Raw genomic sequence first — 20,294 nt, 5'->3', positions numbered from 1 at the left:
CTGCACACTAATCCTTGCCGCAAGTAACTCATACAAGAACTACTTCCACCACTGCTCATACCACGATAATTGGTTCGGCACAACTGGTCGTTGCCGGTACCCAACGCTGATTACGGCGCATCAGCCATTTTGAGCTTCGGTGGATTAGTGACACAAATTTGCCTCGAATGCAAAGTGGCATAATCGATGCTTGACAACGGAATTTGCAACACGGGCACAATGAACCAAAGTTTGCAAAGCTTCTTTCTGTCCACATTCCACTTGTCCACAGTCCACTGTGCAATGTCCACCTCCTCCTCCTCCTCCTCGAACCACCAGTTGCGGCCAGCTCGATTATCAGCCGGGTGCACTTTGCAGCAGCAGAAAATAAAACTAAATTGGATTTCCTGCATTCCATGCACTTCCATTTTGCTTCCCACCCGCCGCTGGGAAAACTACGGAAAATCCCTTTTGAAGCCAGCAAAAGAAGAAAGGAAAAAAAAAGCTCAAGTAAACCAGTTGTTGTTAGCGTTTGTTCGCCACCACCGCCAACATCACCACGCGACAACACCGGCCATGAAGCGTTTATGGAATTATATCTATTTTTTTTTTCGCCCCGCAACGTGTTTTTTTTTTTTGCTTGTGGGAAAAATGTATCCGACTTCCGGCCTGCAGAGGAGGAAAAAATGTCACAGTTTTCTCGCGGGAAATGCTCGCTGTACTGCACCACCACTGCTGTCACATGATATTTTGCGACGTGTGTCGTCGTGTCTTGTCTCGTCCTCGTCGCTTTAATCAACTCTGGATGGTAATTTAATTTCGCCTTATTCGCCGTCATAATCTAAATTGGACTTCGCTTTGCTGCTATGCGGTGGTTGCAATCAGCGAATTTTGTTGGAAATGCCCAGAAAAAAAACCTGCCTTGTATAAATCCGATGAGAATCCAAATTTAAAAACTTGGAGCCTTCTTACAAAAAGATTCTTGCAAATCTTCAGTCTCTGAGATCCGGCATCTGAAAAGTACATAAATATAAGTGGTCATAACTTGAGACAGGGTTGCCAGATCTTCAATGTTACATTAAGCTACCATAGTATGAAAAAAAATCATCAATAAACATATTAGGACAACAATTAATTCCATTTGCATGTTGGTCAACAACAAGTATAACGTGGCTCGTTATCTTGTGACACGTAATTGAAAATGCATGCATCATAACCTTCAATGTTTTGTCTCAACTTTTTTAAATTTTATCTAAGCTAAAAATAATTGAACGGCTTTAGCAGTCCAGCCAAATCAAATTTGAGCAATTCTCTGCGAATTCTGCCGATTTCGACCATTTTTATTTTTGCATTTTTTGATTTGGTTTAAATTTTGTGGGGCCTTCCCTTTGACCAACGAAACCATTTTGTGTTATTGGTTCACCCACACAAGTCTCCATACTATTTTGGCAGTTGTCCATACAAAAACCAACTTAATCCACCTATGATGTTGGTGCCTTCCTCACTCTTTTCCAATAATGGGTGATATGTGATATGATGGGTTTGGACACAAATTTCGTCTGATTTCGTTAAGTTCCGGAATACAAAAATAGTAGCTTATGCAACAAGTTGCAAAAAGAGGATTTTTTCCGCACGAGTCGTACATTTATCCAACCTCGTTCACCGAGTTGGATAAATACGAAGAGTGCTGAAAAAATCAAGTTTTGCAACGAGTTCCATACAACATTTTTTGCAATTCCGAAAAACACCCTTTGAGTGGAATTATAATTCAAATATTCATGTATTTTGACAATAAGCCGTTTAAAACAAAATAATGTCGAAAAGTGTTACTTTTCGAAACAAGTGCTAAACAGTTCAACTTTTCAGCACCCTTTTGAGTGCTGTAAAGTAGAACTTTTCAGCATTTATTTTGAAAAGTGTTGCTATTCGATTCTGTTATTTTTGGTACAGAAAAGTAGGCTATTTCGTCGTTCAAGAATGACAGGAAAAGTAAGTAGTTTCACGACGGAATTGCAAAAACACACATATCACTCAAGGGCTCATAAGTGGCATTTTAAGTGATCATAGCTTGAGACAGGGTTGCTAGATCTTCAATGTTTTAGACACGTTGGAAAGGTCTTTCGATTACCTTACCAATGATGGGTTGGATGATGGATCCGGACAGAAGGGTGTCCAGAAGCGTTCATTACTTGCCAGTCTGCCAATTAATTACTCGAATTACTGGTCCAAAATGATTAATTACACGAATTACCTTATTACTTATCACTACGATAAAAAACATTTAATTTATATTTAAGTATTCATTTCTACGGTTCTTAACAAAATTATTTATAAATAGATCAAAAATTATTCTGTTAACTTTGTTTTTTTCACGTATAATTTTTATTCATAATAGATATAGGCGATTAAATGTCAAAAATGCCCCCAAATAGAGGGCGCTAAAACTTTGAGTGATGTTTACATGATATCCTACAGCGAGTTAATTGGTTTGAAATTTGGATTTTTTTATTTTATTATAAAATTGACATTCGTATTTAATTACACAATTTTTCGGTAAAAAATAAGTAGCTCAATTGACATCTAGAATTTTTTTAAAGGTCTTATAAACATATAAAACACAATAGCTTATAGGACCTTTAAAAAAATATCTGGAAATGACCAATAATAATTGTTTCATGGCCAATTTAACCTGTTCATTATCTGATTCGAAATTTCATTATGTTTCACGTTTCAATCAACCGAACCCTTATCAATCAATTGCAAATGAAGATTATTTAAGTTGACTTACGTTTTTTGAAGTCATGTTTGTCATAAAAGTAAAAAAAATGTACTATTTTACTTCAATATATGAAATTTATAATGTTTTCAGCTTCCAAAGTCGAATGCCATTAATATATAGAATTTGTTGTAAAAAAGGCCCCCTGATGATTTGAGCTAAACAAAAACTTTGACAAATATTTGCAGCGGCTCTTCTTGAGAATTGTGAAATTTATCAAAATAACGTTAAGTTTCAAAACGCTTTTCAATCATTGGTTCGACATTACTTTGCCTTTTTTTTCTCAAGCAAATTTAAAAAATCTGTAACTGAAAATACAGATAATGTGGAACGTGACATTAACATTGGATTCAATTGCATCTGAATATTAGTTGATTTAAATTTCACTGAGTTTGATTTTTACCATTGAAACATTTGTCACAGAAATATTTGGAAATTTTTCGGGAAAATTACTAATCTCTTAATAGAGAGATATTACAGAACTGTCAATTTCTGCAGATGTTGAAAAAATATAAAAAAACATATTTTTATTATTATTGATTTTTAAATGGCCATCACTTGAAAACTTTGTTTATTTCAATGATAATTAAGTACATTTTGGTTTTAAATATTTGATCCACAAAAACTTTAAATTATTTTGACTGCCTATTAGAAGGAAAAGCATAAAAAACTAATCGATTCTAATGTAAGGTAGGGTAGTCATCAATGAGACACTTTTGGTTTTCAACTCTCAAAGATTTTTCTCATTTTTTCATCAGCATGTTTTAATGAGTTTTTGTTGCATTTTCTTTCTTTTAATGTGTTCTAACATTGACCAAAATATGAGATCGATCCGACATCTACAGCCAGAGTTATTCAACTGTCTCATTGTAGACGCACTTGGCAGGAACAATGAGACAGCTGGGGAACAATGAGACACACTACGAAAATCAAGATTTTTCTAGTAAAACATCATGTTTTTGTATTGTTCCATTGCAGGTAACTTGCCTTGAACATTTTAGAGCAATTTTGCCAACATGAAACTTTAATTAACAAAAGTTATACTAAAAAGTATTTAAATTTTGTAAAATCCGTATATTTATACCAAATAACTTTGTATGTTTGGTTAAATGAAGTTAAAACTCTATAAATATGCCAAAACTCACTTTCAATTCATGTTTTGAAAGATTTAAATGGATTTTGAAATGTTTAATCAAGAAAAATCAAAGTGTCTCATTGTTACCCATGAGCTGTAGCCCAATCCAGCCCTATGGAACGTCGAAAGAAATTTGAAGAAATATTAGTTTTGTTGTAAATGGCAGCCTACGAGCAAAAAAGTATTTTTTGTCCATAATTTACTTTTACACCCCAGAATCAAACATTTATGAATAACTTTTCAAGGGAGCGTCCATAACTAAAGCCACTCTTATAGCAGACGTGTTTCCAGTAGATACACCTTTCCCCCAAATATGAGCCTGATTGGTTGAAACTATGACTTGTGAGAGCCATTTTATCATTGTTCCCCGAGTCTCATTGATGACTACTCTACCCTAATGGTAAAATGTTAAGGTTAATGTTAACATTCCATAGGTCGCCTTCTCTATGGTGTCCTGATAAGGTCCAGCTTTCCTTTACTAAGCAATCGAATCAAGAAGGGAAAAGATCACCATTTGTGTTGATCCAAGCCGGGATTTGAACCCCGATCCACCGCTTACGACGCGAAAGCGATACCACTAGGCTAGGTAAGAATGTTTGTTAAACCTTTTTGGAAAAATATGCTCCAGACTTGCGCTTCTACAGGCATGTCACAACAAACAAGCGACTAAATGTCATTAAATTTTCTCAGTTGCAGTTTATAATAATAAATCTGAAGGATTAATATTCTATTTAATGTTACGATAAGAAAGGAAAAATGTTTACTTCAAATTTTGTTAGTAGAACTTTATGCTTACAAAACTGCACCATTCACGCTTAACAAAATTCGGAAATTCAATTAAATAGTTTCAGCGGAATCCTGTTCGGTGCAAATGTTTCAGTTTGATCCTTTTTGAATCCCCCAACCCCTCTTTCTGACTCTACTCCTATCTTAACGTTCACTCACTGGTTTTCATCATGTTTCGCCATCATCGGGATCTTTGTTGTCACAAATGTCGGTAGAAAGAACAAAAACACAACCTGAAAAAAATCCCACCCAGAAATGAGCCGAAACGTTTCGTACAGCATTTTTCAGTTCAACTGTTTTATTTTCGCTCTATTTTTGTGCTCCACCGTTGTTGATGATGCCCTGTCCACTTTCAACATCCCATTACGGGGTACAAAACTGGACCAAAGTTTGCTCTCCCACGTTTAAGCTTGTACAACATTGTGGGACCGTTTTATATCCTGCTCATTTCATTTCCGCGCATCAACGGGGTTTCCAACGTCAAACAAAATGGACGAGTTGTGACGTTGTTGTTGTTTTTATGATGGCGGTCGGTGCCCACATACATGAACAACGCAACATACAAGTGGCATTGTTGAAAGTCCCGTGTTCGACTCGACTCGACCGGGGAGCAGCAACATTGTCCTGGCCGCAGGTTGGCCAACTGGCCTCGCTTCGACGGGGATCTGTGGGATAGGAGAGTGGATGATGACGATGACGAGTAGTGGCTGAAATTGAAGGCATGTTCCATTTTGCCAACATTGTCAACACACACACATACACATTTTCCTCGGTGTACCGCCGGCTGCACCTGACTACGCCACGTGGGATTGTGTTTGCTGTATTCATTAAGTTACCTGGTGAAATGCGGGGCACGTGAAAATTTGAACACAACTGATTGAAACTAATTCAAAATTATTCAGAAAATTATTTGGATATTTATTTAAAATTTTGTTCATTGGGCCCTATTTTATACTGTAGCCACTGGCACAAGTTGGTCTAAAATCATTTGGTGGTGCTTCAATTTTTTCGAAAAAAAATCATAATTATTGAAAAATAACTGTTAAAAAAGATAAAAATGACTTTGTTTTTAGTTCCAGAATCAAATTTGAAATTTGCTAACAGTACGTTACAGAAATTAAATATCATTGTTATCGATCATTCCAAATCGATGTTTTCTTTCTGTCAAAAATTAAAAAAAATCATCAGCAATAAAAACTGCGTCAAGCATGAAGGAGGCATTAGACTACAGCAAACAAACAAACACGCATTTTTACAGTTTGGAAGCCTGTTTGTTTGCCTGCATTTGTTTGCAGAAACGTCAACCAGCATACATTTTGCTTTGCTTGTGAGTTTGGCAAACTGTCAAACACGAAAAAGTGCGAGCTTGTTTGTTTGTTTGTTTTGTCATAGTCTAATACCTCCTTGAGCTTGAACGTAGCCTACTACTTTGTTTATTTTGACAGCTTATTAGTGGAGATCATTCCAATTTCACAAGACGCATTCGCTCTTTCCAGCAACCAGGTGTTAGCCACGGTGTGTTTCCTAGAACAAACTTAAGATAAAAAATTTGGAAATTTGGTCTGATATTGGGCACCAGGGAAGAAGGACTCTTTCCCGACATTTCTCGGGGCCCAGCGAAATATTTCGTCGGGGGTCTAGAGCAACTTTTTTTAATTATTTTTTTCACAATAGTCTACGGAAATCGATGGGTTCATGTTCATATCCATCGAATTTCTTATGCATGTGTCTCAAGCGTCTCTAAATTGCAAATTTAACTTCAAATAAAAAGTTTCCAACCCAAATTTACCAGATGTCTAGCGTTCTTTGAAATAACCTCAACATCCAAGCTGGAAACCTCAACCGAATAACAATCTTTTCTTTGTACAATTTGTCATAAAAATACAGTAACAAATTGCCCGGATACAAATTCAACCTTTAACTATTGCTAAACTTAGAGTTTTTCATTTAAAAGCTATTGATTACCCAAAAGGTTCTAAACATTAGTTTTTTCAATCCGCTCCCTACAACACTATAATATTTTAAAACATTTTCGAATCAATCACATTGTAGAGAACAGTTTTCTGAACAGTTTCCATAAAAGAGTATAAATTTGGGTTCAATATAAGCAGATATTTACACAATTTTGTATAATAAAAAGTGACTTTCTCCAAAATTGTGGATTTAATTCCCATTCTAACGATGAACACCGTCTACTGATTTTTTATGATTCTAATAAAATAATTTTCATAAATTTATCAATTTTTTTTAGTTTCAGCAAAATGTTTTCATGCTTTAAAATATCATAGTAAGCAGTGTTCAATATAATGTTCCATTTTTTCAAACAACAAAATTCAAATTCACTCAGAAAATTGTTGTGCTGAAAATGCGTTTTTTTAATATTTAAAATAGAAATTAGGTGTCGGAGTCGGAGTCGGAGCCGGAGTCACCAAATTTTGGAAAGCTGGAGTTGGAGTCGGAGTCGGAGTCGGCTTAACTCAGAAAGTCGGATTCGGAGTCGGAGTCGCTTGAAATATGTCCCGACTCCGCAGCCCTGGTTTTGAGGACTCCAGTTTGGATTTTGAGGTTATTCAAAGAAAGCTTAATATCTGGTAAATTTGGGCTGTAAACCTTTTTTTTTGAGGTCAAATTTGTAATTTAGAGTCACTTGAGGCACATTCATAAGAAATTTGATGGTTATGAACATGAACCCATCGATTTCCATCGACTTTTCTGAAGAAAAATCTTTTAATATCGAAAAAAATCTTTTAAAAAAAAATACTCTAGACCCCCCGATGAAATGCTTCGCTGGACCAATGATGCCAGATTATTTTATGGGAGATCTGTACTTTCTTAAAAATAAATCTATATTTTATCTGTATCATGTCAAATTCGATGCCACAAAACATTTTTTTTTTTTTGAATTTTTAACAGCAGATTTAAGTTTTTTTATCGTATTAAAGCATAATTCGATTTCTAAATTGTTGAAATTTTTAAATTCAATCATTTTAAAATAATTTGTATACACAGATTTGTGCGATTTTTAAAATCGAAAAATCTGTATAATACAGATTTATCTGTATATCTGGCATGGCTGCGCTGGACCCCGCAAAATGTCGGAAAATAGCCCTTTTTTCATGATGTAAAATATCAGACCTGTCGATTTTTTTTATCTCAATGTTCTCGGAAAAATACACCGTGTTGCACTAGCATTTCATAGTATGCCAGATTTAGGAAAAGTTTTTATTTTCTATAAATTTATAAATTTTTATACTGTTTAGTTGTGATTTTATGTTTTTGTATTAATTTTGATGACAATCTTTGCGCTGATCCGATTAATGATTACAATGCGAAAAAGCTTTTTTTTTAGGTTTCATTAACAATTCTTAGACTTTGCAGAATGGTGGAAAATATTGAGGTTGTTCCAGTTTACAAGCGTGATTTTTGTTGTTCAAATTTAATCAGCTACATTTATTGTGGCAAAAAATTGTCAACAATGCGGGAAGCATTAAAACTCGAAGAAAATATATCCAAAAAAAAGTGATTAAGCTAATGCACATGCTCATTAAATTTAATCCATTTTAAAATCGAAAGAATTTCAAAATATTTTAAAGTTTAAAATTTTTAAAAACTGCTTATGTTTGAAAAAAATATAGAAATAGTCTCAAAACTTCTACGACACTCATCAACAATAGTTTATTTTTCAAAATTGATAAGTTTACAAAATATTGTTGTACCGTCAGTGGGGATGACATTGGGTCTGGGGGGTGAGATTGGGTCAAAGCGATTTTTTACGGATTTTACCATTACTCAGGTTGGAAACTGGATTCTCTTAAGAGGGTTGTGTAGGGGACATCTTAAGATGACTTCGCTGAAAAAATCTCGTTGCTAGAACAAACCCTGTTATTTTGGCAGCTGTCTAAAGTTGAGGTACGTTTTTGGCCAAAAATTTCTTCTCAAAAAATCATTTTTCTAATATTTTTGTGGAATTGCTACCCAAATGTTTGAAAATCTCCACTTCAAACATTGTAGTTTCATTTGAGATTGGGATTGGGTCAATTTTAAAACTATTGACATTTAAGGTAGTGGTGATTAAAATCCACCATATTTTGGAAAAAAATTAATTAACTATTTAAAAACAAATCTACGTTGAAAGATTTTTGATGTTATTTAAATTGTTTTTATAATTAAGAAATTACGAGAGGTGTATCGTTTTTTGACCTTTAGTCACACCCCACTGACGGTATTAAGACTTTTTAAATAAACTGCTTACGTTTGAAAGGATGGAAAAACTCACAAAAATATTACAACCATCAAGAATAGTTTGTTTAAAGCATAAAAACTCTGAAAATATATTAAAGAAGTGAAACTATTACTTTTTTGAAAAACTATTCTCGTTTGAAATAATGGGTAAACTCCAAATTTATTACCAAATCATTTTTCTTATGGATAAATTCTTTAAAAAAAATAGATTGAAAGTTATGCTAAATATTTTAAAGAACTGCTCATTTTTGATAAGATTGATTTTTTCCACACGACTCCATTCGACCATTTGTCCATTTTCGACCTTTTATCCCATTGTTCGATATTTTGGCATTTGATTATAATTTGAAGAAAAAATTTTTCATCGTAAAACTTTGTTCAATATCTTGTTAAATTCAAACCCAATTTAAAGCGTGTCCATTGCTGTCCAATGCAATGTTTTGAAACTAGCCCAAGAGTACACAGAAAAAAAATCATGGTAATATTACATCTGGGAAGGAGTACATCTTTTATGTCAGAAAAAAGGTGTAATTTTACCTCTGGAAATGTGTAATTTTACCACTTTTCTGGTGTAATGTCACTTTTTCAGTCTAAATTGAGGTAAAATTACAACATGAAAGAGGTAATATTCAACCTTCCAAAATTAAAGCTTCCAAATTTACATTATTTTTTTCTGTGTAGAGTAGTATTCGTGGGAAGGGGGAAAACACAGCAAATGGAGGGTAATTTTATATTAACTGTTCCATTTACAATTTGTTTGCGTTGTCGATGTGGGAATTTTCCACTGATAAAAGCTAAAAATTATGTTTTCCCAAGGGAAAGAGATGCCGATGCAGGTGGAAAGTGTGTTATTGTTCCTATCGTTTGGGAAACCTTGTCCGAAAAATGGAAGGAAGTGTTGTGCAAATTAAATGATGACGTACAAACTTTGAAAGGTTTTTTAACAACCTCAATTATTTGTTCGATTCCAATGCAATTTCGAACGCATTGTTCGCGGATTATATTTAACCATTTATCAGTTGCAATGTAAATTTAATCAGCCACTCAAAAAAAGGCTTTCGCTGGAAAATTCGTGACGTTTTAATGCGCTTCCAGTTTTCACCCTCTCCCCTTGCTGGAGGCGGTAAAAGCTCATTATTTAATCTGATTATTATTTCGCAATTAATTTCATGCCCAACAGATGCGAAAATTATCAATCATTTGGGAAGGCTTTGGAAGGAAGGTATGGAGGTGATGGCGTAAGCTTTTCCGGAAGGGGGTATTTTCCACCAATTTTCCTCAAATAAGTTGGAGTCAACATTTTTAACGGCAGCTTTAGATTCTGTTGTTCATTTTTGGAGTTATTTTTGCGCCCAAAGTGCACTGAAAAAAAAAACTGTCACAAAATATAGATTTTATTAAGCTGAAAATAACATAGATTTTTAATGATCTTTTTACTGCCCACAAACTCTTCCCTTTAAAAAAATCGTTACAAGATCTCAAGGACTCTGCAAGACAGTCCTGACGCAAGACAAACTTTCCTTCTGTTTTCCCCCTTCCAACCGTGAAAAAATGAGAGAATTTTCCCTTAACGTAGCACAGCTTAGTGAATAATAAATACCACTGTTGGTTAATATTTTATTGCCGCAACGCAATTTGTGGCATCGAACACAATTTCCCTCACCGTTTTTCTTACTTTCTTTCCGAAGGTTGAAATTGAAGATGATGACGGTTGGGCACAGCTTGTCAAAGTTTTGCTGAGTTTTCGGAAAAAGTGCTTACCGAGCAAAAATTTTACAACAGTTAAATGGGTGTGGTTGCCTGAGGATGTTTGGAAATTTCTGTTTCTTCTTTGATTGTGCCCAAGTTTTCCTATTAAAATTAATGGTTCTTTTTATAGATGGCGATAATTGTCCGCAGGTATTTTAGCAAAAAAAAAAAATCATCTCAAAGGCATTCAGCACTAATTTGCAAACCATCATCTTCAGGAAGCACTTCAAATGAATAGACGAGTCGAGCAGCAGCTGGGAGAAACTCGACTCTACTGTGTGAGGAGTAGGAGCTTTTCCTGACCTCAGACAACAAAGATAGAACGACGGCTGGTGCTAGCTTAATGGATCATGGAGCAAATTAAAATCATAAAAAAAAACTTGGCATCATTTCCGCAAAAGGAGAGATGAGTCTAAAGCACTTGTTTAACGCAACTGACATAGTGATTAATTAATTTTACAGAAAGAGGGTTTTGTGTTTCAGTAACAAATGAGTTCAGAAGTGTTCGATGAAGAATCAATAACCTGAATTGGAAACTTGAAAACATATTTTGAATTAAATACTTTACATCTTAGAAGCAATGTAAATAATCTCTAATGTAGCTTTTATCTCTTTCATTTTCAGATCACCGACCTAATTTAACGAAATCGCCTGAAAAACAACACCAGCAGCAATGACAGCAGCATATCAGCTCAGAACTCCAAAAGACTTGAAACCAAATACGTAGCCAGCACGAAATGGCCAAAAATCGTCATCACATCTAGCGATCGTAGAATCTCATCATCTCTCATCATCACTCTTCATCGAGCACTCACAAAACTTGCTCAAGCCTCTAGCATAACTGTAGAAGAGTCACTCGTCTAGCTATCCCACAAACTACTGTTCAAAATGTCCATCACGGGTTCGCTGGTCGGCTACGAGAACAACAATGACGTGTCCGCGACGAAGAAGAACCGCTCGCTGCTCAACATTACCGGCACGTCCAACGCGTCCTCGAAGCAGTGCCAAAGTCTAAACTCGAGCCTCACGAACAGCGTCATGACCAGTGCCAGCACCCGCAGCCACCGGATGGACGGAGGAGGTTCCTCCGGCAAGAAGCATCGCCGGTTACACCTGAACACGCTGTGGTCCGTGTGGTACGGAGTGCTGGTCACCCTGCTGCAGGCCTACCTTGTGCTCCAAGGAACCCATCGATATCTGGGACTGTCGGCACTGAGCTGGAAGTACGAAAAGCCGTCCACCGAACTGGACATCCAGATCGTGTTCTGTGGCCTGGTGGTGCTGTTTCTGCCTCTACTTCTGGCCGCCGCCATGTTCCGCGTTGGCAATCTGGCCAACGATGGCATCAAGCTGGCGTCCGGCACCAGACTGTGCTCGTCGGCACCCACCGACGGACTGGAGGAGGAGGCCTTCGAGGGAACGTTGAGGTACGTGTAACCTTCTTTCATTCATCAAAACAAACACAAAAACTACAAAGATTCATTCAAGCCATTGATAAAAGATTTGCATTGCTTGCAACTGATAGCAAACCAACGTAAACCCATTTGAACTCAAAACAACCATTCTTGTTATCTGCGTTTCAGAGCCCTTTGGATACATGGAGGACCAACGTCTGCCTTCATACATATCATAACGGCAATATGTCTGCTACTTCCGCGATTGCTTCTGGAAGCAAAAGTGATCGAGAACGGACTTCTCCCAAAAGGTAAGTGAACTGCTCCCACAATCAACTATCACCATGTTTTCAAAACAAATCTCGCTCATAATCAAAACGTTGAACTCGACGTGCAAATCGAAAGTTGTTATCAGCAAGTACCAATTCAGTATCAGTGATCGGAATCAGCGTTTTGATCCCTTTAAAAGGATCCCGGTGGCCAACGATCAGGCACAGTCGTCTCCATCGATTCGAAGGAGAACAACTCGAACAGTTTCAGTCAGTTTGTGAAAAAAAAACCCAAATCTTGTCTAGTGCACTTTGTGAAGGAAAACCTCGTGTGATTCGTGATGATGTGGTGGAAGTTTGTTCTCATCGTTCTGGGTAAGCAAACCGTGCAGATCGAACCAACCAATCAGTCCCTCAACGCAACAATCAATCTCTTCCAGTGGGAACCTGCTTTGCCGAGCAGCAGCAGTTCAAGAGACCGCAAAGCTACGATGAGGCTGCCCAGCGCTACGAGAAGTTGATGGACGGCGGTGCCAAGCACTACCTCCACGACAATCTCGCCTGGGAACCGAACCAAGTGTACTGGTACAATGTGACCACCAAGACGATGACCGCCCTGCCCGATGTGACCGAACAGTGGACCGGTGTGCTGACCCGCGCCAAGATGGTCATCAACCCGAAGAGCGACGGATACGTCGTCGGACGCATCGACCGAGCTCACTACGCTCAGTTCAACCAGTATCTGGCCGACGGTCACCGTTCGGAACTGTCCGACCTGAAGCTGACCTGGAAGCCGATGCCGTTGAGCTCGAAGCCGTTCGGTATCAAGTACAAGAAGGGTGCCATCAAGGGTCTGTACGTCGAGAAGACTGTCCCCAACCACGAAGTCAACATCCTCAAGTCCTGGGTCAGCCAGCTGCAGCTTGACTTGTTCGGTGCCAACCTGATCAAGTCCAAGTACAACCAGCTGCCCGAAAACGAAACTGCCAACGCCGTCTACAAGACCATGGAACCGTCCGTGTCCGGCGAATGCGAAACTCTGTACGACGTCAACGTGCTGCCCAAGTACAAAATCCAGTCGCACGACGAGTGGGTCCCTCAGCCCCAGTACATGCAGCAGGATGACGAGATCTTCGAGATTGTCAAGGCCAAGAACTTCAGCAACTGCGACCGCCGCATGGGATATCACTTTGGAATCACCGGTGCTTCGGACATCAAGCCCAACACCAACCAAATGGGAAACATTCTGAGCAAATCTGCTGTCAGCCAGATCTTTGTCGTTGGTAAAATCCACAACCACACCATCCAGTCGGCTTCCACCACGAGCAAGATCCTGGTCAGCCCGTCGCTGGTCCATACCGAAAAGGCTATGGTCCTCGCCCAAGTCAACGTTACCCTGAACCAAATCAAGCGCTCCCAAAAGGAACCCGTTGGTCCAGCTGAAGATCGTGCTGTCTTCGTTGGTCTGGTGTACAGCTACAATCTGCCAGAAGATAAGAACAACTGGGCTCGCCCAGAAAACGAAACTTCCAGCTCAAGCTCCAGCAGCTCTTCCAGCTCGTCTTCTTCATCGTCGGACTCTAGCTCTTCCTCGGACTCTTCTTCTTCCTCTAGCTCCTCAAGCTCCTCCAGCTCGGAATCGTCTAGCTCCAGCTCCAGCTCGAGCTCAGAAGAGAAGGACAACAAGAAGATCAGCCCCGCTGAACAACACAAGGATGCGCTGAAGCAAGTTGAAAAGCGTGAACGCTCGACCCGTAACCGTCGTGACCTGAACGCCCAAAAGGAGAAGAAATACTACGAAGCCTACAAAATGGATCAGTACCGTTTGAGCCGCGATAACGACACATCCTCGGACTCGAGCAGCTCCGATGATAGCAGCTCGTCCAGCTCTTCCAGCAGTTCTTCGGAGTCTCGTGAACATCGCAAAAACGGAACCCTCGCCGACAACTCATCCTCGTCGTCAAGCTCCTCTAGCTCGTCGTCCGACTCCAAGTCATCGTCCTCTTCCTCATCTTCATCATCTTCCGAATCTCTGGATAGCAGCGAAGAATACTACCAGCCTTCCCCGAAGGATCTTGATAATGCTCCCGCCGCCCCCCTGCTTCCGTTCGCCACTGGCTACAAGGGCAGCAGCATCCAGAACGCTCGCAATGTCGATGCTCCTCGTATTGTCGCTCAGCTGGTCAAGAACATCGCCGAGGACTTCCAGAACCCGTCCATCATTCCCAAGTCCAACACGCTGGCTCAGTTTAACCACCTGACCCGTCTGATCCGTACCATGGATCACCAAGAGCTGTACGATTGTGCCCAGAAGCTGTTTGTGTCCGAAAAGGAACGCCAGCAAGGAGACAAACATAGCGAGAAGTTCGCCATCCGTTGCGATGCCTGGAATGTGTTCCGTGATGCTATGGCTGAAGCTGGTACCCCACCAGTTTTCAAGGTCATCAAGCAGTACATCGAAGAGAAGAAACTGCGTGGAATTGAAGCTGCTTCCGTGGTAGCCACTCTGCCCAAGCGCATTCGCTACCCAACTGAAACCCTGATGCACGAGTTCTTCCTGCTGGCTACGTCCACCGCTGTCCAACACCAGGAAACTCTCAATGCCACCGCTCTGATTGCCTTCACCGATTTCCTGAACCGTGCCCATGTCAACAACCAATCCGCTTTGAACTACTACCCGGTCAACAGCTTCGGTCGTCTGGCTGATTCCAAGTACAAGATCGTTGCCCACAAGGCCGTCCCATGGCTGGCCCATCAACTGCGTGAAGCCGTCCAGGAAGCCGACAGTGAGAGAATCCAAGTCTACATCCGTGCCATTGGAAACCTCGGACATCCGGAAATTCTGAACGTGTTTGAGCCCTACCTCGAGGGTAAGATCCCCGTCACCAACTTCCAACGTTTTGCCATCGTCATGTCGCTTGACCGCCTGGTTGAGAACTTCCCGAAGTTGGCTCGCACGGTCCTGTACCGAGTTTACCAAAACAACGCCGATGTCGATGAAGTCCGTTGCGCTGCGGCTATGCTGTTGATGCGCACCACCCCGCCAGTTGCCATGCTCCAGCGTATGGCCGAGAAGACCGATGAGAACAACAGCCCGCAGGTCAGCGCTCTGGTGAAGAGCCTCATCGAGTCGGCTGCCAACACCGACGAGTTCGATGATGACTCCGAACTGGCTCAAAATGCCCGTGCCGCCGTCAAGATGCTGAACCCCAACGAATACGGTCTGCAATACTCGAGCGCCCACTTCAGACAGTACGCCATGAAGGAGTTGGACATTTCCTACCGTCTTCAAGCCGGACAGATTGCTTCCGATAACCACCCAGTACCAACTGGAGCTTGGTTGCACTGGCATGAGAACCTGGGTGGTCTGAAGAGACTGTCCTCGTACCATTACATTGTGTCCAACATGGATGCCCTGTTTGATCTTTTGGACAACAAGGTTATGACCGTTGAGGAACAGAAGAAGGAGTGGCGTCAGGAGTCCCGTCAAAGCCGGGCCAACGAGAAGCAAGAGAAGGCATCGAAGGAGCAAGACAACAAGGCCGAACAGAAGTGGTCTACTGGCCGTATTGCCAAGTTGCTGAATATCGATCCGGAAGATGTCGAACAGGTTGAAGGACAGCTGTGGCTGGAGATTTTCAATGCTCCGCATCTGATTGCTTTTGACAACAACACCATTGATGAGCTCCCACGTGTGATCAAGAAGTTTATGAAGGATTTGGAAGTGAACTGGAGCGTCAACATTACCAAGGTTTACCAGCAGGGACTCGTCACCGTGGCAATGCCACTGGAAACTGGCTTCCCATTCACTTTCAGCACGCAATCCCCTACTCTGGTTAAGTTGGAAGTTGATGCCAGCGCTGAGACGAAGCCCAACATGGCCAGAAAACCAGCTGGACATCCCGAAAACGGTAACGACGAACATATTCATATCCCACTGTTTGCCAACGTTACTGCCGATGTGAATGTTGTGTACTCTCGATTGATCGATGCCAAGGTTGGATTCAACACTCCGTTCGATCACCAGCGCTACATTGCCGGTTTCCAGAAGAAGCACCACATCCACGCTCCTCTGCGATTGGAGGCTCAGCTGGATAACGCCCAGAATGAGTATGAGCTTAACATTCAACCGTTGGAGCCCAAGAAGGATATTCTGCTGGCTCACATTAGCTCCTGGCCGTACACTGCCTACAAGGATATCACCGACATCCGCCCAATTGCCGAGAGCCCCAACGCTCAGATTCTGCACGACGCTGTGAGACGCACCAAGACCGTCGAAGGCACCATCGGACAACAGTTGACTGGTGTCGCTCTGCGTTACCAGGCCAAGTACGACAAACCTGCTCTCGTTTTCGGAGACATTGTCGAGCACATTCAGCAACACGATTTGATGTCTGCCCTGCTGTTCCCTCTGCACGCTTCGCAACCATGCCACTACCATCAGCTCAACCTGTGGTACGATGCTCAACGTAGCCCAGTGAAGAACATCAAGCTTTCGCTGCAACAAACCACTGCCAACGAAACCGAAGACTTCTCATCCTCTGACATCAAGCACCCGAAGGCTCGTCACCAGTCTGAGGGATACTACAACGAGAAGAATCTTGCCCAACCCTTCGTGTTCAAGGCCGCTAGCCAGCGTCGCCAGGAGCAGTTCCTGAAGAACGCTGGAGCCGGAATCCGCAACAGCCTGGTCTCTGTGTGGGATCTTGGAGCTGAGTTCGAAGGTCGCCAGAACAAGGCCGAGTTTGTGTTGACTTTGGCCAAGGCTTCCTCCCCGGTTGACGAGAAGGAACGCACTTTGGTGTTTGCCTCTGCTAGCCCGTACATTGCTGTTGGATCCAAGAAGCAACACCAGGCCTGTCTGAGCTTGACTGAGAAATACCCGAGCGTGCCGATGCTGAACTACATCACGGCTCTGCAAAACGATGTCACCTCTGAAATCGACCTCGAGCTGTCCTTCGGTGAGAAGTGCGCTGGAGGTGCCCAGGTCTCGGTCAGCGGTAAGCTGCGTCAAACCGACTTGTGGCGTGAAACTCTGCGATCTTCCGCAATTGTCAAGAAGTGCAAGAACCAGATGGCTGAAGGATACTTTGCTCTGCCAGAGTGCCAGAACGCTACTCGTCTGGCCAGTGCGCTGGATCACTACACGTTTGACATTGAGTTCAAGGAAATTCCATCGTCTGTGCGCAACATGACCAACAAGGCGCTGAACTGGGTCCAGAGTGCTGTCATCACCCGCTGGGAGGAGGATTGCGTGAGCCACAAGGGTAAGGAAGGAAAGGCTCAGCTCAAGATTGAACTGTCGCCGCGTGTTAGCCACATCAACGTTACCTTGGCCACCCCGAACCGTAAGATCGAGATCGAGAACTTGCCGGTTGAGAACGAATGGATGAAGAGCCTGGTTCTGGTTCACCCAGACTTGGCCTGGAACGAACGTCTGGCTTCCTACGCTTACAACGGAGAAATGAACCGTAAGTACTGAACACATTGTTGGCCAGGTGAAAGCAGTTTTTTTTTTAATATATTTTTTTCATTCCAGCATCTTGCGTTGTTGCTCCGAAGTACGTCGATACCTTTGATGGACGCACCTACGATTATGAGACTGGAACCTGCTGGCACGTTGCCATGCACACTGTCAAGCCAGAGCTGGAGGTCAGCCCTGAACATTCGCACTTCTACGCGTCGGATGTGGAGCAACGGTGGAGCAATGGATTCGATGAGCACGAACAGATTACCGTCCTTACTCGTACCGTTGAGAACAACCAGCAGCACCTGAAGGTCGTCCTTGGCCAGCAGGAGCAGTGGGATTACAACATTGATATTGTGCCGAACGGTGCTCAGCTCCCGATTGTCTATGTCAACGATGAGCCGCTGCAGGTTCACGACAAGTACACCATCCCGATGTACACGGCCGATGAGGGTGAACAGCCGTTGGTGCGAGTCCATGCCCTTGCCGGAAAGGAACTCGTGGTTGACATCCGTGATGGACAGATTGTGATCGTTTGCGATGGCTACCGTGCCCAGATTCTCACCGGTCAGACCTTCTACGACAACACCGTTGGTCTGTGCGGTACCAACAACAAGCAGGAGGAAGATGACTTTATCACTCCGCAACAGTGCGTGATGCGCAAGCCGGAATACTTTGCCGCTTCCTGGGCTGTCACTGGCCAGAACTGCACTGGTCCTGCCAAGGCATTCGCGATCGCGTCCCAACAGAAGCAGAAGGAGGCATGCCTGAAGGTTGAGTACATGTACGGAAACGTGGTCTCCGATGTTGAGGCCGGTCGCAAGCGGTACCGTTACTACAACCACAACGTCGATTCGTCGAGCTCCTCGGAGTCTGATTCGAGTTCGTCGTCGTCGTCCAGCGAGTCTTCCGAGTCCAACAACAAATCTGACTCTTCGTCCTCGTCATCTTCGTCGGGATCGTCGTCGTCATCAGAGAGCAAGGAACATAACCCAGCTAAGCAGAAGTACTCCGGAAAGGAATGTGATATCGTTCACCAGGTTCAGTACGTAGAAAGAGGCAGCGAGATTTGTTTCTCCAAGCGCCCGCTACCTTCATGCAATTCTCGTTGCAAGGCCATTGAAGTTGCGAACAAGTATTTCGACTATCATTGCCGTCCTTTGGAAGACTCTATTGCCCAGATGTGGAAGGAACAGATCCGCAAGGGAGTTAACCCTGACATGAGCGCAAAGTCGGTGTCAAAGACGATCAAAATGGCTGCACCCAAGAAGTGTGTTTACATCCAGTAAAATATGTTAGCAAAGGATTAATGACCATGGAACTAGAGTTAAGTGCAACAAGAAGAAAAACCAAAAAAAAAATGAGGTGAAGAATATTTAATAAACAAAATGTTTAATGTTAAAAAAGTCATTTAATTTTGTTTTGAAATCATCCATGAAACTTCAAGATTAAATCTGAGTGCTGAAAAAAAAAAAATAAGTATCGCGATTTTGGAATGATCTCCATAACTACAACTTCACTCTCAATGAGAATTTTGGCTCATGCTTAGAGTCCAATCTTCAATGTTTCTTAGACGAAACTTACTATCGTTTGCACACAGAATTTCCTAACGACAAAACTCGGCGAGACAAACATAAAAGGACTCGCGACTTATGAAAGATGGGGCACATGGGGTTAAATAGTACATGCAAAATTTGGTATATCCCTGAAAAAGCTAAATTTTGACAGTATCTATTGGTTGATGGCTCTGGAAACACTGACCAACTCATTTTCATGGTTAGATAAATCTTATGTTAACTAATTTGAACAGTTTTAGCAATAATAAAAGAACCATTTCACCTCAATGAACCCATTCTTCACGTCTCGTGGTTCACGAGTCTTGTTTTGGTGTCGCCGGACATTTTGTGTGAGAACAATAATATTGAATCTTCAAAAAAAAATCTGAACTTTTCGATTGTTTAGAAATTGATCACTCATGGTTACAATTTAAATAACTCGAAAATTTACCAAGCTTTAAGCACAGACAAACAGACGTGAAAGTCTGAACCAATTTTCGATTAGAGAGCGTTCTTTTATTACGTAATGAAGTTGGGCGAGGGGAGGGGGTCGGAAGCTGTCAGTCGGCCTGGGTTCGATTCTAGAAGGTCCCGGTGGCATTTTTCAAGACGAGATTTGTCTGATCACGCCTTCCGTCGGATGGGGAAGTAAATGTTGGCCCCGGTCTAACCTAGGTGTTAGGTCGTTAGCTCAGTCAAAGTGTAGGAGTCGTCTCCCTGGGTCCTGTCTTGGTGGAGTCGCTGGTTTGCAGTTGGACTCACAATCCAAAGGTTGTCAGTTCGAATCCCGAAGTGGATGGAAGCTTAGGTGTGAAAACAGGTTTGCAATTGCCTCAACAATCAAACCTTCGAACACTAAGTTTCGAGTTGGAATCTCGCAATCGAGAACGCCAAGGCAATGCTGCAGAGCGAATAATTTGATTTGATTTTTTGGTAATAGA

General features: G+C 41.6%; 2 protein-coding genes across 2 annotated transcripts in view; both read left to right on the top strand.

The window, feature by feature from the left end:
- LOC6032562 (protein tincar) overlaps positions 1–20,294 on the top strand; it is a 283,715-nt gene that overhangs the window by 189,595 nt on the left and 73,826 nt on the right. Inside the window, exons 6-7 of the mRNA XM_038261860.1 lie at positions 11,292–12,094; positions 12,251–12,372. Of these exons, the coding sequence (XP_038117788.1) occupies positions 11,556–12,094; positions 12,251–12,372 (661 nt within the window). The 5' untranslated portion in view covers positions 11,292–11,555. The remainder of the gene's footprint in view (positions 1–11,291; positions 12,095–12,250; positions 12,373–20,294) is intronic.
- On the top strand, positions 12,631–19,203 carry LOC6032560 (vitellogenin-A1). The gene is made up of 3 exons (XM_038261859.1): positions 12,631–12,705; positions 12,771–17,801; positions 17,870–19,203. The coding sequence occupies exons 1-3, from the start codon at positions 12,672–12,674 to the stop codon at positions 19,084–19,086; spliced, it is 6,282 nt and encodes a 2,093-aa protein (XP_038117787.1). The 5' UTR covers positions 12,631–12,671; the 3' UTR covers positions 19,087–19,203.

Source organism: Culex quinquefasciatus, chromosome 3 (assembly GCF_015732765.1).
Source record: "Culex quinquefasciatus strain JHB chromosome 3, VPISU_Cqui_1.0_pri_paternal, whole genome shotgun sequence".
NCBI classification, from domain to species: Eukaryota; Metazoa; Arthropoda; class Insecta; order Diptera; family Culicidae; genus Culex; species Culex quinquefasciatus.
The sequence above is the reverse complement of the archived record's forward strand: the minus strand, read 5'-3'. Positions and strand labels throughout refer to the sequence as shown.